Source organism: Patiria miniata, unplaced genomic scaffold (assembly GCF_015706575.1).
Source record: "Patiria miniata isolate m_02_andy unplaced genomic scaffold, ASM1570657v1 HiC_scaffold_17, whole genome shotgun sequence".
Taxonomy (NCBI): Eukaryota; Metazoa; Echinodermata; class Asteroidea; order Valvatida; family Asterinidae; genus Patiria; species Patiria miniata.
The window spans coordinates 13,366,231-13,379,271 of NW_024037055.1; the positions used below are offsets into that span (position 1 = coordinate 13,366,231).

At 39.6% G+C, this 13,041-nt stretch overlaps 1 protein-coding gene across 1 annotated transcript in view; it reads right to left on the minus strand.

Moving 5' to 3' along the window:
• Positions 1-13,041, minus strand: part of LOC119723897 — a 144,621-nt gene that overhangs the window by 105,672 nt on the left and 25,908 nt on the right. The window contains exons 6-16 of the mRNA XM_038194800.1: positions 10,729-10,941; positions 9,307-9,513; positions 8,368-8,459; positions 7,619-7,679; positions 7,093-7,354; positions 6,002-6,248; positions 5,293-5,347; positions 4,061-4,316; positions 3,155-3,401; positions 2,810-2,867; positions 1,793-2,045 (exon numbers count right to left, since the gene is read on the minus strand). Of these exons, the coding sequence (XP_038050728.1) occupies positions 1,793-2,045; positions 2,810-2,867; positions 3,155-3,401; positions 4,061-4,316; positions 5,293-5,347; positions 6,002-6,248; positions 7,093-7,354; positions 7,619-7,679; positions 8,368-8,459; positions 9,307-9,513; positions 10,729-10,941 (1,951 nt within the window). The remainder of the gene's footprint in view (positions 1-1,792; positions 2,046-2,809; positions 2,868-3,154; positions 3,402-4,060; positions 4,317-5,292; positions 5,348-6,001; positions 6,249-7,092; positions 7,355-7,618; positions 7,680-8,367; positions 8,460-9,306; positions 9,514-10,728; positions 10,942-13,041) is intronic.

Below are 13,041 nucleotides of genomic sequence, written 5' to 3' on the forward strand. Positions count from 1 at the left end.
TTAGTTTTTCCTAATTTTAAAAGGAATACGAATAAGATTATCAACAGCCCTTTGACTTCAAACTTAATTTCAAAATGTATTCCGAAATATTTTAGAGTAACATTTACAAAAATAATGTAGGCCATGCAGTTTTATTTTTTAAATAAGCGAAGAATAAAATCGTACTACGAAAAAAGACATCGGGAGCCCTACATTTAATGAATTATTTGGACTTGGAATATCATCCCCCAATCGTTTATCTATGTGCATGTACACAACACGGAGGTGAAATTTCACGTTCAATTCAGTTTCCCACATTTTTCGCATAAAGGTTTCCCCTGTCTCTGAGAAAAAAAAATGCCCAAATAAAATCTCAGCTCCGAAAAGCCTTTCCAGAGAATGATTGATAGCCGCATTGTTCAAATTGATACAATGCCACTCTTGTTCGTTACAAAGCATATACATTTGGGTTCAGCTGTAGGCCACCGAACTTTAAGGCCTTTGATAACAGCTCAGGAATGCTGCCACTTTCGGGAAATTTGTGCAGACAAACTTTTTCATATTTTGGAATTTGGAATTTTGATGCAGTTTGCATTTCCGTTAAATTAAAGGTTGTTTTTTTTTTTTTTTAAGAAAATCGGAGCCCCCCCCCCCAAAAAAATACAAATAAACGATTTTCCTCAGGCCTTGACATTTCTTGAAGTGATTCGACAACACTTGCAGAATGCAGACGATTCATTTCGTCTTAAATTATTTAGCCTGCAGACTTCAAAAGAACATGGAAAAAAATGGTGGTTAAAGTGTATACAAGTGTATATACAAAGTAAGTATATATGTGACCGCAGTTACCTCACATTATACTGGGACACAGGCGGCAGTCTTTTTGAAGTCTTGACTAAACATTTAAACGCTACGGAGAAATTTTGCTAATATCATCAATTTTTTTTATGACAATCGAGATGGTTTTGAAATAAAGTTTTATTTCTTCTTTTTGTTTGTAAAGACTATTCGTAATGTAATACTCAGCAGGCTTATAAGTTAAACAACATTTTTCAAAGGAATTGGGACGGAGAAATTTTCTGGGCCGGTTGATTTGCTCAGCCGTGGGGTGGGGTGGGGGTAGGGGCTGCTTGGGGCAGGCTGTCCCCTAATGAAATTCAATTTATTTTATTTTCTTTGTTTGCAAGGCAAATTTCTGGGTAGAAATGTATGTTTTAATAGTAAACATGACTTTTTTTGGCTCGCTCGCTCCGCTCGCTCGCAAAATAACACATGTTCATTTTTTTTTTCACCCGGGGGCTGTCATCAGCACCTTCTAATTTTGGGGTTCATTTTCAACTTACATCAACAGTGACTTTAAATTCTATATTTGATAGGCAAAAATAGTGTTATTAAAAGTAAAAAATAAACATTGTGAATTTTGCTCTTAATGGCTTAAAGTACTCATGATGTAGGAGACAACATCTAAAATCGTAGAGCTTCCAGTGCCCTCAACCCTGCCCGCAAGGGATTTCGCGCTTCAGTCTCGTTATGTGTGCAACGCGCACAAAGTTTTTGTGCCCCCCTTTTTGAAAATCCTGGATCCGCCCCTGTGTATACTGACTGGAGTGCACACTGAAAAGAATATGCGAAATACACAAAACCAAAGAATGTGCCGGTTTAGTAAAGATTATAACATATAATTTCTGTGTATCCCATATTTGCTGTAGTGATGGCTTACAACGACACATATTAAACTGGTGCTTGACCACTTCTGAAAATGTAATTGTTTCCAAAAGTAACAGGACAAATTCTTATTACTACACAAACTCACTTCACATCAAGAGCATCTCCAATCATGAAACTTTCCATGGCTCCCCACTCGTAAGAAAACAACGATATGTTGAAGAACCACAACTCTAGCCCGACAGACAGTGTATAGCCACAGGGGTCGATGATAAACCAGGCCTTGGAGCTGATCTGAGTCACCTTCAAGTCTAGATTCAGACAGCAGTGGAGACTCGTGCAACGGCTGCCGATACGGCAAGACAACTGGGGAGGGGTGGGTGGAAACTGCACGGGACAACCTGGAATGGAATTATGGCAAATGGCAGAATAACAGTTTGCTATTACCTATTGTGAACAAACATTTATTAAAGTATTGAAGTTCAAATTCCTTTCATGTCTTTTAAGAATATGAGCATTTGTTAAAATATTATTTTTAAGACAAATTGGTCTTAAATTGATCATTTGATTAAAGGTAGCGTCCTCATTTGTAATTTGTGCATTTTGTTTGTTTGAAGCAAGTGCTCAAAATCTAAACAAGGGTGCTGAACAACTATCCTGATGAAGTATCAGCTCAGTGAACGCTGTGTATTCAGAGAAAACAATATTCCAGTTTTTCGATTTCAAATCAAAAGTTGCTGAGTCATATTTTGAATCGGGCCTGAATTCAGCATCCGAGACACGTTCTCACTGAGCCGATTGCAGCTACGCGATGTCGCGCACTGAACCGACGAATTATAGCAACTGCGGGCATGTGTGCGTCGTGTCAACACTTGGGCGCGCTACGCCGAAAAAAACGAACTACCAACGGAAATTATATGCATCGTCGGAGAGGCCTTTTTTCATTGATTTCTTAAAAATGACAGCATACTAGAAGAATAATTTCACTGGGAGTTTAGTCCAATTACCATATTTAAACCAAGTGTGCTTTTCAACAATAATTACGTCACTTACTTTTTGGATAGCTGCAAATGATGGACTGTACCTTTAACAATATAGGAATAACATGTTATACACAAACTCAAAAGATTAACATTTTCTGTGTAAAGATATGAATGGGACTTACTGTCATTACCAGCCGGCAATGCTGGAGGCAAACTGCAAGGATTCCTGGAGAGATAGTTCTGGCAAAAACAAGCAGTACAACAATAAGTAAAAGCACTGAGACTTATCTACACACTGCCTTCTTAAATGGCTTTGAGTTGCAAAGCTATAACTACATCTACATGCAGAATAAGGCAGACTGCATCAAACCCAGGATTTGTATTGTGGGAGGTCTCATCAGTATTCAAAACATTTTTTTTAGGGGGGGGGGTTAATCTCATCTCACGCAAAGGACACTGTGAATACGGACCATTAGAAATACATTGTTTGTGTAGTTGAATGACAGAATCACGGCTTGCTCATCTACCTTGAGGTTGAGATAGTCCAGCAATAGGTCTATAGCTGCATCCGTGACTTCATCTCCCAAGTAATCCAGGTAGTCACCGATGGTGCCATTGCCAGGTAGGGTGAAGGTGGCATTGGGGTTGCAGATCGGTATGGGTACATGAGCTGCCTGCAGCAGGTGGATTGGTCGACAGGTGCCATCTATGCACAGGGTTACTGACAGGTCAATAAGGAACTCCTTCTGCTCACTCAGCTTGTCAACATTGTATCTGAACATAAATAGTTGAAAAATATGTGATTCAGAATGTTCATGTAACTGTTCCATCTCAATCGCTTACAGATTGAACTGGCCATTCTTGCCCGAGCGTGCAAATGGTTTCGTACACACGTTCCATGACCAGTCTGAGACCCCCTCCCTCTTTTTTTCATAACAGTTTTTCAAAACAGTATTCCAGCAAAAAAAACTGTATTGTTCTTTTTAAAACCAGTTGAGGTCGAGTTTATTTTGACAAGAACGGACCGAGGCACGGGTTTAATATTCACTCGACCGAAATGCCAGGCGGGTTGAAGCCATTACCCTGGGGCTGCAGAGTCATATACCGGGCCTCGGTTGGTGGCTGTGGCTCGCTGACAGATAATTTCCGGCCTTTGTTTTTGCGGGTTTTTTAGTCATCCGATCTGACATTCGGAAAACTTTTGTGTGTATATACGGCCGTAAGGCGAACTGGTTAATAAAATTAAGTTACGCCACTGCTTAATTATAAAACAAGGTAAATCTCCACGAATGTTGATCATAAGTGACTAATATTATTGGTGTTTATGAATTCCCAATAAACTTAATGAAAATCAACCGAGTGTAACATCTAATTCTATTTAATGGAATTTCTTCCATCCATTTGAACACAGGAATCCAAGTGTGCATACTTACGCTATGTAGACAGAGTCACTGATATCCAGCACTTTATCCACTCCCCAGTCGTATTCAAAGAGGGTGAGATTCTTGGACCAGGACCCCAGCCCGACAGACAGCTGGAATTCACAGGGGTCTAGGAGGGCGTAAGCGGTGGTGGACAGCCGAGTGAAGACCAGGTCAAGCGAGGCGCAGCATGTCAGGCCCAGGCAGCGGTCATCCACTGTGCAGGTCAGGAAGTTGTTTGGAGGTGGCACTCTCAGAATTGGACATTCTGTTGTGGACAGTGGAAGAATTGGTTGCAGATTAACATTTCTGGTAAGGTATAATTCAGACGTGTAATCTTCAAGTCCAATTTATAACTCTCAGGGATATAAAGTGGACTACATTTTGCCTGAAATTTGAGGTATGAAGGGAATTTACTCGTTCATTATTAGTTTATTTCAACTAAAAATGCCCTCAGAGACGGCTACTGAATGTGGCGACTCTAGATCGTTCAACCTTGTAAAAAGTGTGGACATGGTCACAAAATAATAAAAATTATCACAGTTGCGGGTATCACAAAAGTTTAAAATGGGATTTGCTTTGGATATGTCCTGAAGAGAGTTGACAAATCTTTGCAATATAATAGACTCATTTCTGATTAAAAGGTAAAATGAATTGCAGTTTAAGAAAAATAACCTTTAAACATGTACAGTATGATTACATTGCCTCTTCCTCAATTCAATTTTCAGTGTTTCAAGTGTTGGTGCCATTACATGCAGAATGCTAGCAGGATAATCTTCAACTAGCTTATAGGAAGCATGCACAAACTCAATGCTTTGTTTGAGAGGGCTCTTATGTTCGTCATTGCTGCATTGACCCCTGTGAATTCCAGCTGTGGGTGGCTTGTGCGTAAAGCGCTCGCCTCTCACCAAGGTGACCACAGTTCAAATCCTGGCCGCGGATCACATGTGAGTAGAGTTGTGCGTTGGTTCTCTCCTGTGCCACGAGGGTTTTTCTCCGGGCCCTCCGGTTTTCCTCCCTCCGGAAAAATCAAACACTTTCGATCTCAGGCTGTGCTCCGTGGTCATACTTGGGTCGATGTGGCCGGCAGCCATAGGTGCCTTTACGTGCCAGCGGCCCGACCACGTTGTAGCCGCGTCCTTCGCAATTCAGCATACCAGCTGCGAGTAAGGATGATTAATAGCCTCCCAAATTATTATTATTATTATTATTATTATTATGCTACATAGTTACTCTGAACTTACTATTTTCACTCGGGGCAAGGACCTCCATATCACACTGCTGGTTACTCACATATTGCTGAAAGAAATAGTCAAAATATGGAGAATTAAAAACACTTTATTTTAAACATGCATCTGTTTGTGTGAACTACTGCACCAGTTAGTTATTTAATAGAAAATCCATCTACATATTGGAGAAAAGTTCAAAAAAAGCTGCCGCTAGTTATATTTTTCCCGAACTACATTGCTGGTTAATTCAACTAAGTAATTTTTTTCATGCTGCCAAATTTTGTCACATTTCAGAGACTACCACTGCACAACATTGTCTGCAAAAAGGACATTTTCACTTCATGAACAGAAGTGCCAGTGAACTTCCTTGCAACACTGACAATTTAGGAAAGCTTAATTCCCAGCAGCGTCGATTTGTTTTGTACTGGCATGTGAGTCATTCTAGGGCCCAAAGTGTGACATTTTTCTTGCCCTGTTACCTTGGTACTTTGTTATATGCCATCATTAAGAACTTTTTATTAATAAGGTAGGTAGTTTGCTATTCATAATCACTCTTCGAGGACGACCGCATTAAGGAGTGCATCAGAATTATAAAATCATATATGTCAGATGTAACAGGGACAGGAAAATAAGTGGACCCCAAATTTATAGAATGACCCATTTGCACAAAGTAGTAATTGAATTTAATATCAAAAAATAATACAGCATAATTTCTGTAAGCTACCTGGATTCCTAGTTTTCGGAGACCAGCCTGAATAGCCAACTCCCCGACGTTCCCGGCGAGCTCCCGGGCAAGACCTGCAAAGCTGCCATCCCCTGGCAGCTCAAAGGAAGCATTGAGATTACAGAATGGGATAGGTACCAGGGAATCCTGAAGGACTGGTGTGGTTGTACAGTCACTGTCGATGCAGATGGCGATGTCCAGAGAGATCTGGAAGGATTCCTGGGCATCTAACTTGTCGATGGTCAGACTGAAATGGCAGAAAAGAAGATTTCTTTACGTATATTGCACAATAGTGCATCAATATAATCTTATCAGATAGGAATTGGCAAGCCGACCTCAGCAAGTGCGTAAGTTGAGTGGTTAAGACATCAAGCGGGAAGGATGTTAATGGAGGAACAACGCAATCAAATGGTTTGTTTAACGTGACAAAAAATACTGACTTAAGAAAAAATCAAGGCATGCCGACAAAAACTTTGTTGTGTATAAAGTATTAGGAAAATACAGGTCTAAATACAGGTCTACATGTTTTGATGGTCCAATAAAATGCAATACAAAGTTTTATTAAATAAATAATGTATAACTAAAATTGTCTGGAACAAAATACTATGAATTAGCAAAGGACAAAGTATGAAGAATTGGCCAAAGCAACTATTGCCCAACTCTGGGACTGCAAACTGGCTTAGAAACAAATTTTAAAAGTTCAATATTAGTTTTCAATTTCAATTTAAAAATTTACTTTCAATTTAAATTTTAAATTAAAAAAATTAAAATTAGGTTTAATTCAAAAAGAATAATTCATTTCAAATGTGAAATCGGATTGCTAAATAAGATGTTTTGTCCCGTCATGAGAACAGCAACTTTTAATGGGCCTCTTAAATGGGAATACCACTTGCTTTGTGACTTGTTTTCAAAATTAATTACTCTTGTGTTATATGTTATATTTTTGTTAATATTCAAGGCTCAAAAAACAAAAGTTAATATGATGATTAGACACTCTGATCTTCACGAAAACTGTGAAGCTTAAATTTTGCTTTTAAATTTACACGACTATAGAAATTGATGATGAAGCTTATGGAGTATGAAAAAAATACCTCAGAGTGATAGGATCTCCAATGGTGATTTCTTCCAGCTGACCCCACTGATAGGACAAGATTTGCAGATTCAGTCTCCAGCTGCCTAAACTGACCGCCAGCTGATAGTTACAGGGATCAAAGATGAAGGAGACCTGGGTGCTGATGGGACTGATCCCTGGGATGGGAAGCTCCAGACAGCAATCGAACCCTAGACACTTCTCTGGAAGGGTGCAGATCAGGTTTTGGGGCAGGTGGGGAAGTCTGACATCTCTGGGACAAACTAGGGAGGGAAATGAAATATGCCGTCAATGTGAGACAATTTATATAGACAAATAAAAGCCTTCAAAAGGGTCTTACTGCAAAATCAGACGAAAGCAACATGCCTATCTGAAACAATGACGAGTAATTATCTATAACAAGAAATGAACGGAAGTTTTAAAGTAACAGAAAGTTCCATGGCAGGGAATTAGTCTCACTAATGAACTCACATGATCAGATCAGGGATAAACTCAGAACTCTAAAGAGGAAAACTGTACTGACTTACTTCTCTGCCAACCATTCTGAGTAACTTGTGGACGGACACATGGTTCACGGCTGATGTATTCCTGAAAAGAAATGAGAGTTGTATTATCTTAGTATTATTCAGAAAATGAAATTTATTCAGACTTTTTCCTTTTAATTTTGATCTTTTAATTTGTTCTACAAGGTCCTCAGTCATTAACATGCTTTTAAAAAAAAATCTGTATCAATAGATGGAAAATTGTTTTTACACAAACTGTTTTGACGTAATATGGTTTATTGGGTGCGTTCGATTAGCTCTGATGGACTTGGGTTAGCCCCGTGCCATTCAATAAGCTCTGACGTCATTCTCGGGGCTCACCAGGGTCAGCCACCACAGACCCTGCTTGTGGAGCAGAGTAAATGGTAGAAATATGTCGCACGCATGCATTGCTCATTCCAAGAATTGGACAAATATGGCGGCCAGTCAGTGGAAAGGTCGTGTGGACCCAAAAATCAACTTTATTTGAAGTGTTAACAAAATTATTATTGATCTCATTGCGACTTTAGAGGTTATAATTCCAGCCTGACAATCAATCATAAAGTAGACTCAGTACGAAAAGGGTGTTTTGTCAATGGCTATAGATCAGGCCTCAGCTATGGTTGCACGTGAAGATCGTCATGGCCTGTGTTTGAGCATTCGATTAGCACGGCTGTTGTGGCTAACGACAGTCAATCCAAGTGAGCTACTCGAACGCACCCTATATAATTCAGTACACTCAGTACAAGACTTACAGACAGTCCTAGATGCTCCAGAATTGCATCCACGGCAGATTCAGCAGCATTCTGGCCGACCATCTCCAAGAAACCCTTGATAGTTCCATCCCCTAATGAATAAAATTCATGCTTAAAATGATCTCCCCTTCAAACTTCATATCGGCACCGTTTTGACGAAGAGACAAATCTGCGCACACATCTGCAAGACCAAGTTCTGAAAAAAATCGCATCTGAAGTTGGTCCATTTTGCAAATTGCGTTTTTGTATACATTTCTCCTCCAAAATTGAAATACATAACTGATGCGATAGCCCAGTAGTTAAATCGCTCAAAAACATGTGTTTCATAAAATCATGTTTAATTAGCAGACATTAATTACTATTCCACACTGCGTCAAACGAAAATTCTACTTCATCATGCGTAATAATTGTACCATATGTTTATACACAGAGCTCGCTTATGTAAAATGATATTTAATAATACAGATTCGTCACTTAGTCGAACGCAAATAGTATAGGCTACATAAATCTAAATATAGCACACATGTAAAATCAATGAGAATCGGTGACAAATAGAGATTCGTCACTTTGTCAAAACTGAGAGTGTCAGATTATTTACTTTGAATAATTAGCATACTTAACGAACCATGCAATTGCGTGTCTTGAAATTTGGTAATCATGTACAGGCTGTCACGGAATGTTAGAATATCCAAAAATGGACAGATCTATCCATCACTTAATAAAAACAGTGACAATATGATGGTCAAAAAAGTTCACATGAATCGTACAGTTCAGAGGTCAAGACGAACTTTTATTAGGTATTGACCCTAACCCTACAAACCTGCAAAATATATTGATTCAAAAATACTCAAGATATAGGACCACACAAAAAATTCTAAACGATGTCAGTTTTCAACAAAGTACTGCTGAAATACGAGGAACCTGTGGAAATAAACTCACCAGGAAGTGAGAATGTAGCGTTCTCGTTGCAGAGTGGTATCGGCACTCTGGTCTTCTTGAGGATGTCAATAGAGGGCGAGTCACAGTCTGAGTCTGGCAGGCACAGGGACAGTGCTAGGTCCAATACAAACACCTTGTCCTCAGTCAGCTTGTCAATGGTGTAGATCAGGGTCAAGGCTTTGCCAATCTTCAACTCTTCCTGGGTACCTGGGTTCAATTTAAAAAAAAATGTTCAGATTGACATGATTTGCATGGTAAAACATCTGGCTCAATCTGGTAGGAATTTTGAGAAGACAAGCTATATTCAAAGTTATATTGGATTGTATGCGTTTATCCCAGAAGTAACCAACCAATTTATTGTCAAAAGCTTATTTGGATTAAAGATGATACCGATACTAAACACCCCGTGAAATTATTCGCTGCTGTCATTTAGAAGAAATCAAGGAATGTCGGTGATTTTCAACAATCAGTCAATGGACTGATTTTTGGAAATAAAGAGTGCTATATATGGATGAAATTATGTTTCGTGATCAAAAGGTTATGCATGTTTTTTTCACTGTTGTCTTCAAATGTGTAATATCTACTGAGCTGCAACTTCAATAGGTTAGGATTTGAACATTCTTGTTTGGATTTTGAGAGGTGTTATTATTAGAAACAAACAAAATGCATGAAAAGCTAATGATCTTTAACTGTAAAATGCTCTGAATTCTGGGACCGGTACTTTCCTCTCGGTCAACAAGAGTCAACAATTTTTAATTGTGTTAACAGCTGAAGAAACACACAATCTGCATGGATAAAAATCTCCACGGTAAGAGAACTGTCATCGTTTTCACAAAGGGACGTAAACATCGTACTTAAACATTCTGACATACTTCTGTAAGCAAAATACCATTAATTTCTAAATTACATTAATGATGCCAGCGGCAGGCATCTCTATAATTGCATTTTGCATTTTCACAAAAAGACGCGACCATGCCTGTTCCTTGAACACGTGCAAAATGTATCGCACGGAAAGGCGTAAGCCTAAAAAAAGGTCAACCGAGATTTTCATTTTCAGGGAAGGACATCTTTGATATATCCCTTCCCTATGGAAAAACACATTGAACAGAAGGGCGTAAATGTAGGAAAACTGGTATTTTCATTTTCATGAAGGGACACACATCTTTACTAATTAATTTTGGCCCATTAACCACTGTGGTAATTCTAATTACTGGGTTCACATAAAATTTAACCTTTTAAAGAATCATGTGCAGGTTTCTCCTTATTACATAAACTAGTTGCAAAGTAGTAGTTTTTGCAGTTTTAAAATAGGAGGAAAATTCTCTTGTGACTATTTCGAAAACATTTTTTCCTTCAAAATCCACATGCCCGTCCCTTCATGAAAACGGTGGCGAATTGATCAGCAAAATGAAATGCACTCACCCCAGTGGTAGTCAAATATGGTGAACGTCAAGGACCACATTCCCAACCCAAAGGACAGCGTGAATTCGCAGGGATCTAGAATTAGCCACATGTTGACTGACAAGACAGTGATTTCAAGATCCAGTTCAGTGCAGCATCGCACACCAAGGCAGCGATGTGCAAACTCACACGTCACTCCACTGGGCAGTGATGGCAGGCTGACATCAGTGCATACTGGGTGAAAATTCAAACATTGGAACGAAGAAATAGTTGTAAGAAACAAGTCAGAGTAGGCAGTGTGTACTGCTGTGCTGAATATACCAAATATTTGAATTTTCGATCATCAGCAAAATTATCCCGATGGGACTGTTTTCAGATTCAAATATTTAAAAAAAAGGTTAGTGGCCAGGAAGAGATGATGAAAACCCCCACTTTGTTCTTTTAATCAGATCAGTAACGTGGGTTTTTTGTGTGTGCAATATTATCATCATTTCATTGGGAAAAAAAGTAGCTTAACGCTAAATGGCCCAGTTCAAACAACTGGGCCATTGTTTGAACATGGTTTGAACATGTCTAGATCTGGAGGCTGAACTTTACTGTGATAAGGATTCTACTGCAACTGCTGCAATTCTCTTGCTCATTGAAGTATAGGCGTAGCCAGCGGTGGGGGGGGGGGGGGGTGTTAATAATTTGTAAAGGTGGGGCGGGAGGGGGGGCGGGAGGGGGGGCGGGAGGGGGGGGGGTGTAAGGGGGTATTTACCCCCCCCCCCAATATTTTTTATAGACTGCCTTTTTCCAATTCAAATGCCCTTTTTTTCAACAGGCTTAACCCCCCCCAATAATTTGTAAAGAGTGGCCTGTTTTTACGAAGTGCCCTTTTTTTCTGAACAAGTTCCCATTTAAAAGAAGAATTGGAGCCCTTTTTTGTGGCATCTGCTGTTTTGGGTGTCTTTTTCTGAATTTTGCACATGTATCGCCGTGAAAAGCACCATATATTGGCCCTTTGTGTGCATAATCGTCGGTGTTGAACAGCGCCCCCATTGACAGATTGTACCAGCCCCCCCCCCCCCCCCCCAATGCTTTTTGATTTTACGGAGGCCAAGTGTCCGGAGAAAAAAAACTGTCTACATTTCACCACAGATGTGCAAGTGCCCTTTTCAATTTTTTTTTTATCCCCACCTCCCAATAAAAATGACCGTGCTACGCCACTGTGGAGTGTACTACCTATGTGACCTGGAATCCCGAATGACCTATTTGCAGCTCCTTGGAACACCCCAAAACGGGTGTAATTCCGGGGAAGGGGGGGGGGGGAAATGCCCCCCTCCCCATAAAAAGTTTGCGCCATCCCCCCCAATTGACCCCCCCCCACTGAAAATTTGACATTCGGAGAAAAGCACAGCCATATGAGTTACCATGATTAGCTGGAAGAACATAAATTCCCCTTTTCCACGATTTTTTGCATACTTTTTTCCAAAACTTTTTTTTTTTTCGTGAGTGGCTGTTTATTGTAACGTCCCTAGAAAATTATTGACTAATGTATCCATGATAATCCAGTAGAAATTTTCTGAACCTAGAAATGTTCTTTCCTATGAACTTTTGTTGTTGATTTGCATTCCCATGGGGTCCTAGAACAAATTCAGCTTGGTTGCCCAAATGGTACGTTTGGGCAACTCTGCTAATTTGCATAAATTCAAAATGGCCGCCGGACGCCATCTTGGAAATTTATCTTTTGAACCACTTGTCCTAGAATGATGTATAATATATCCATTAAGGGGTTTTGTGATGTGTAGAATCCATTTCTGGGGTTATTTTTTTAATTCAAGGTCAAGTTCAGGTGATAATGGCCAGTTCAAGGTCGAATTTGACCTCTTGGTGGACAATGAAAAAAAAATCAACTAAAACTTACACTTTAATAGTTAATGATGCCAAAAATAGATAATCAAACAATATCAGCCCCAATTACCCGTAAAAAATGGTGAGAACTCAAATTTGTGTTATTTTTTTCCATTTCAAGGTCAAGGTCAAGGCTAACTGTCACATTTGTTTTAGATGTTTTGGCACATAAAGGACCCTATACATTGGAGTAAATCTTTGCCGGTGAGTGGGGGAAATTCGACAGGCAGGCTGGAGGGGGGGGGGGGGGGGGGGCTGGACACCACATTACACTAGGGGGCGCCCTTCAAAATATAGATGTAACAATATATTAACATGTATACTCACGCTTACGGTACATCAAAACTGCGCATTTTTAAAGCTTTTTTGCTTTTAGTTAAACACATTGGGTTTGTTGGGATGTTCGAAAAATACCTCAAGATCCGCATTTTGATTTCCTCA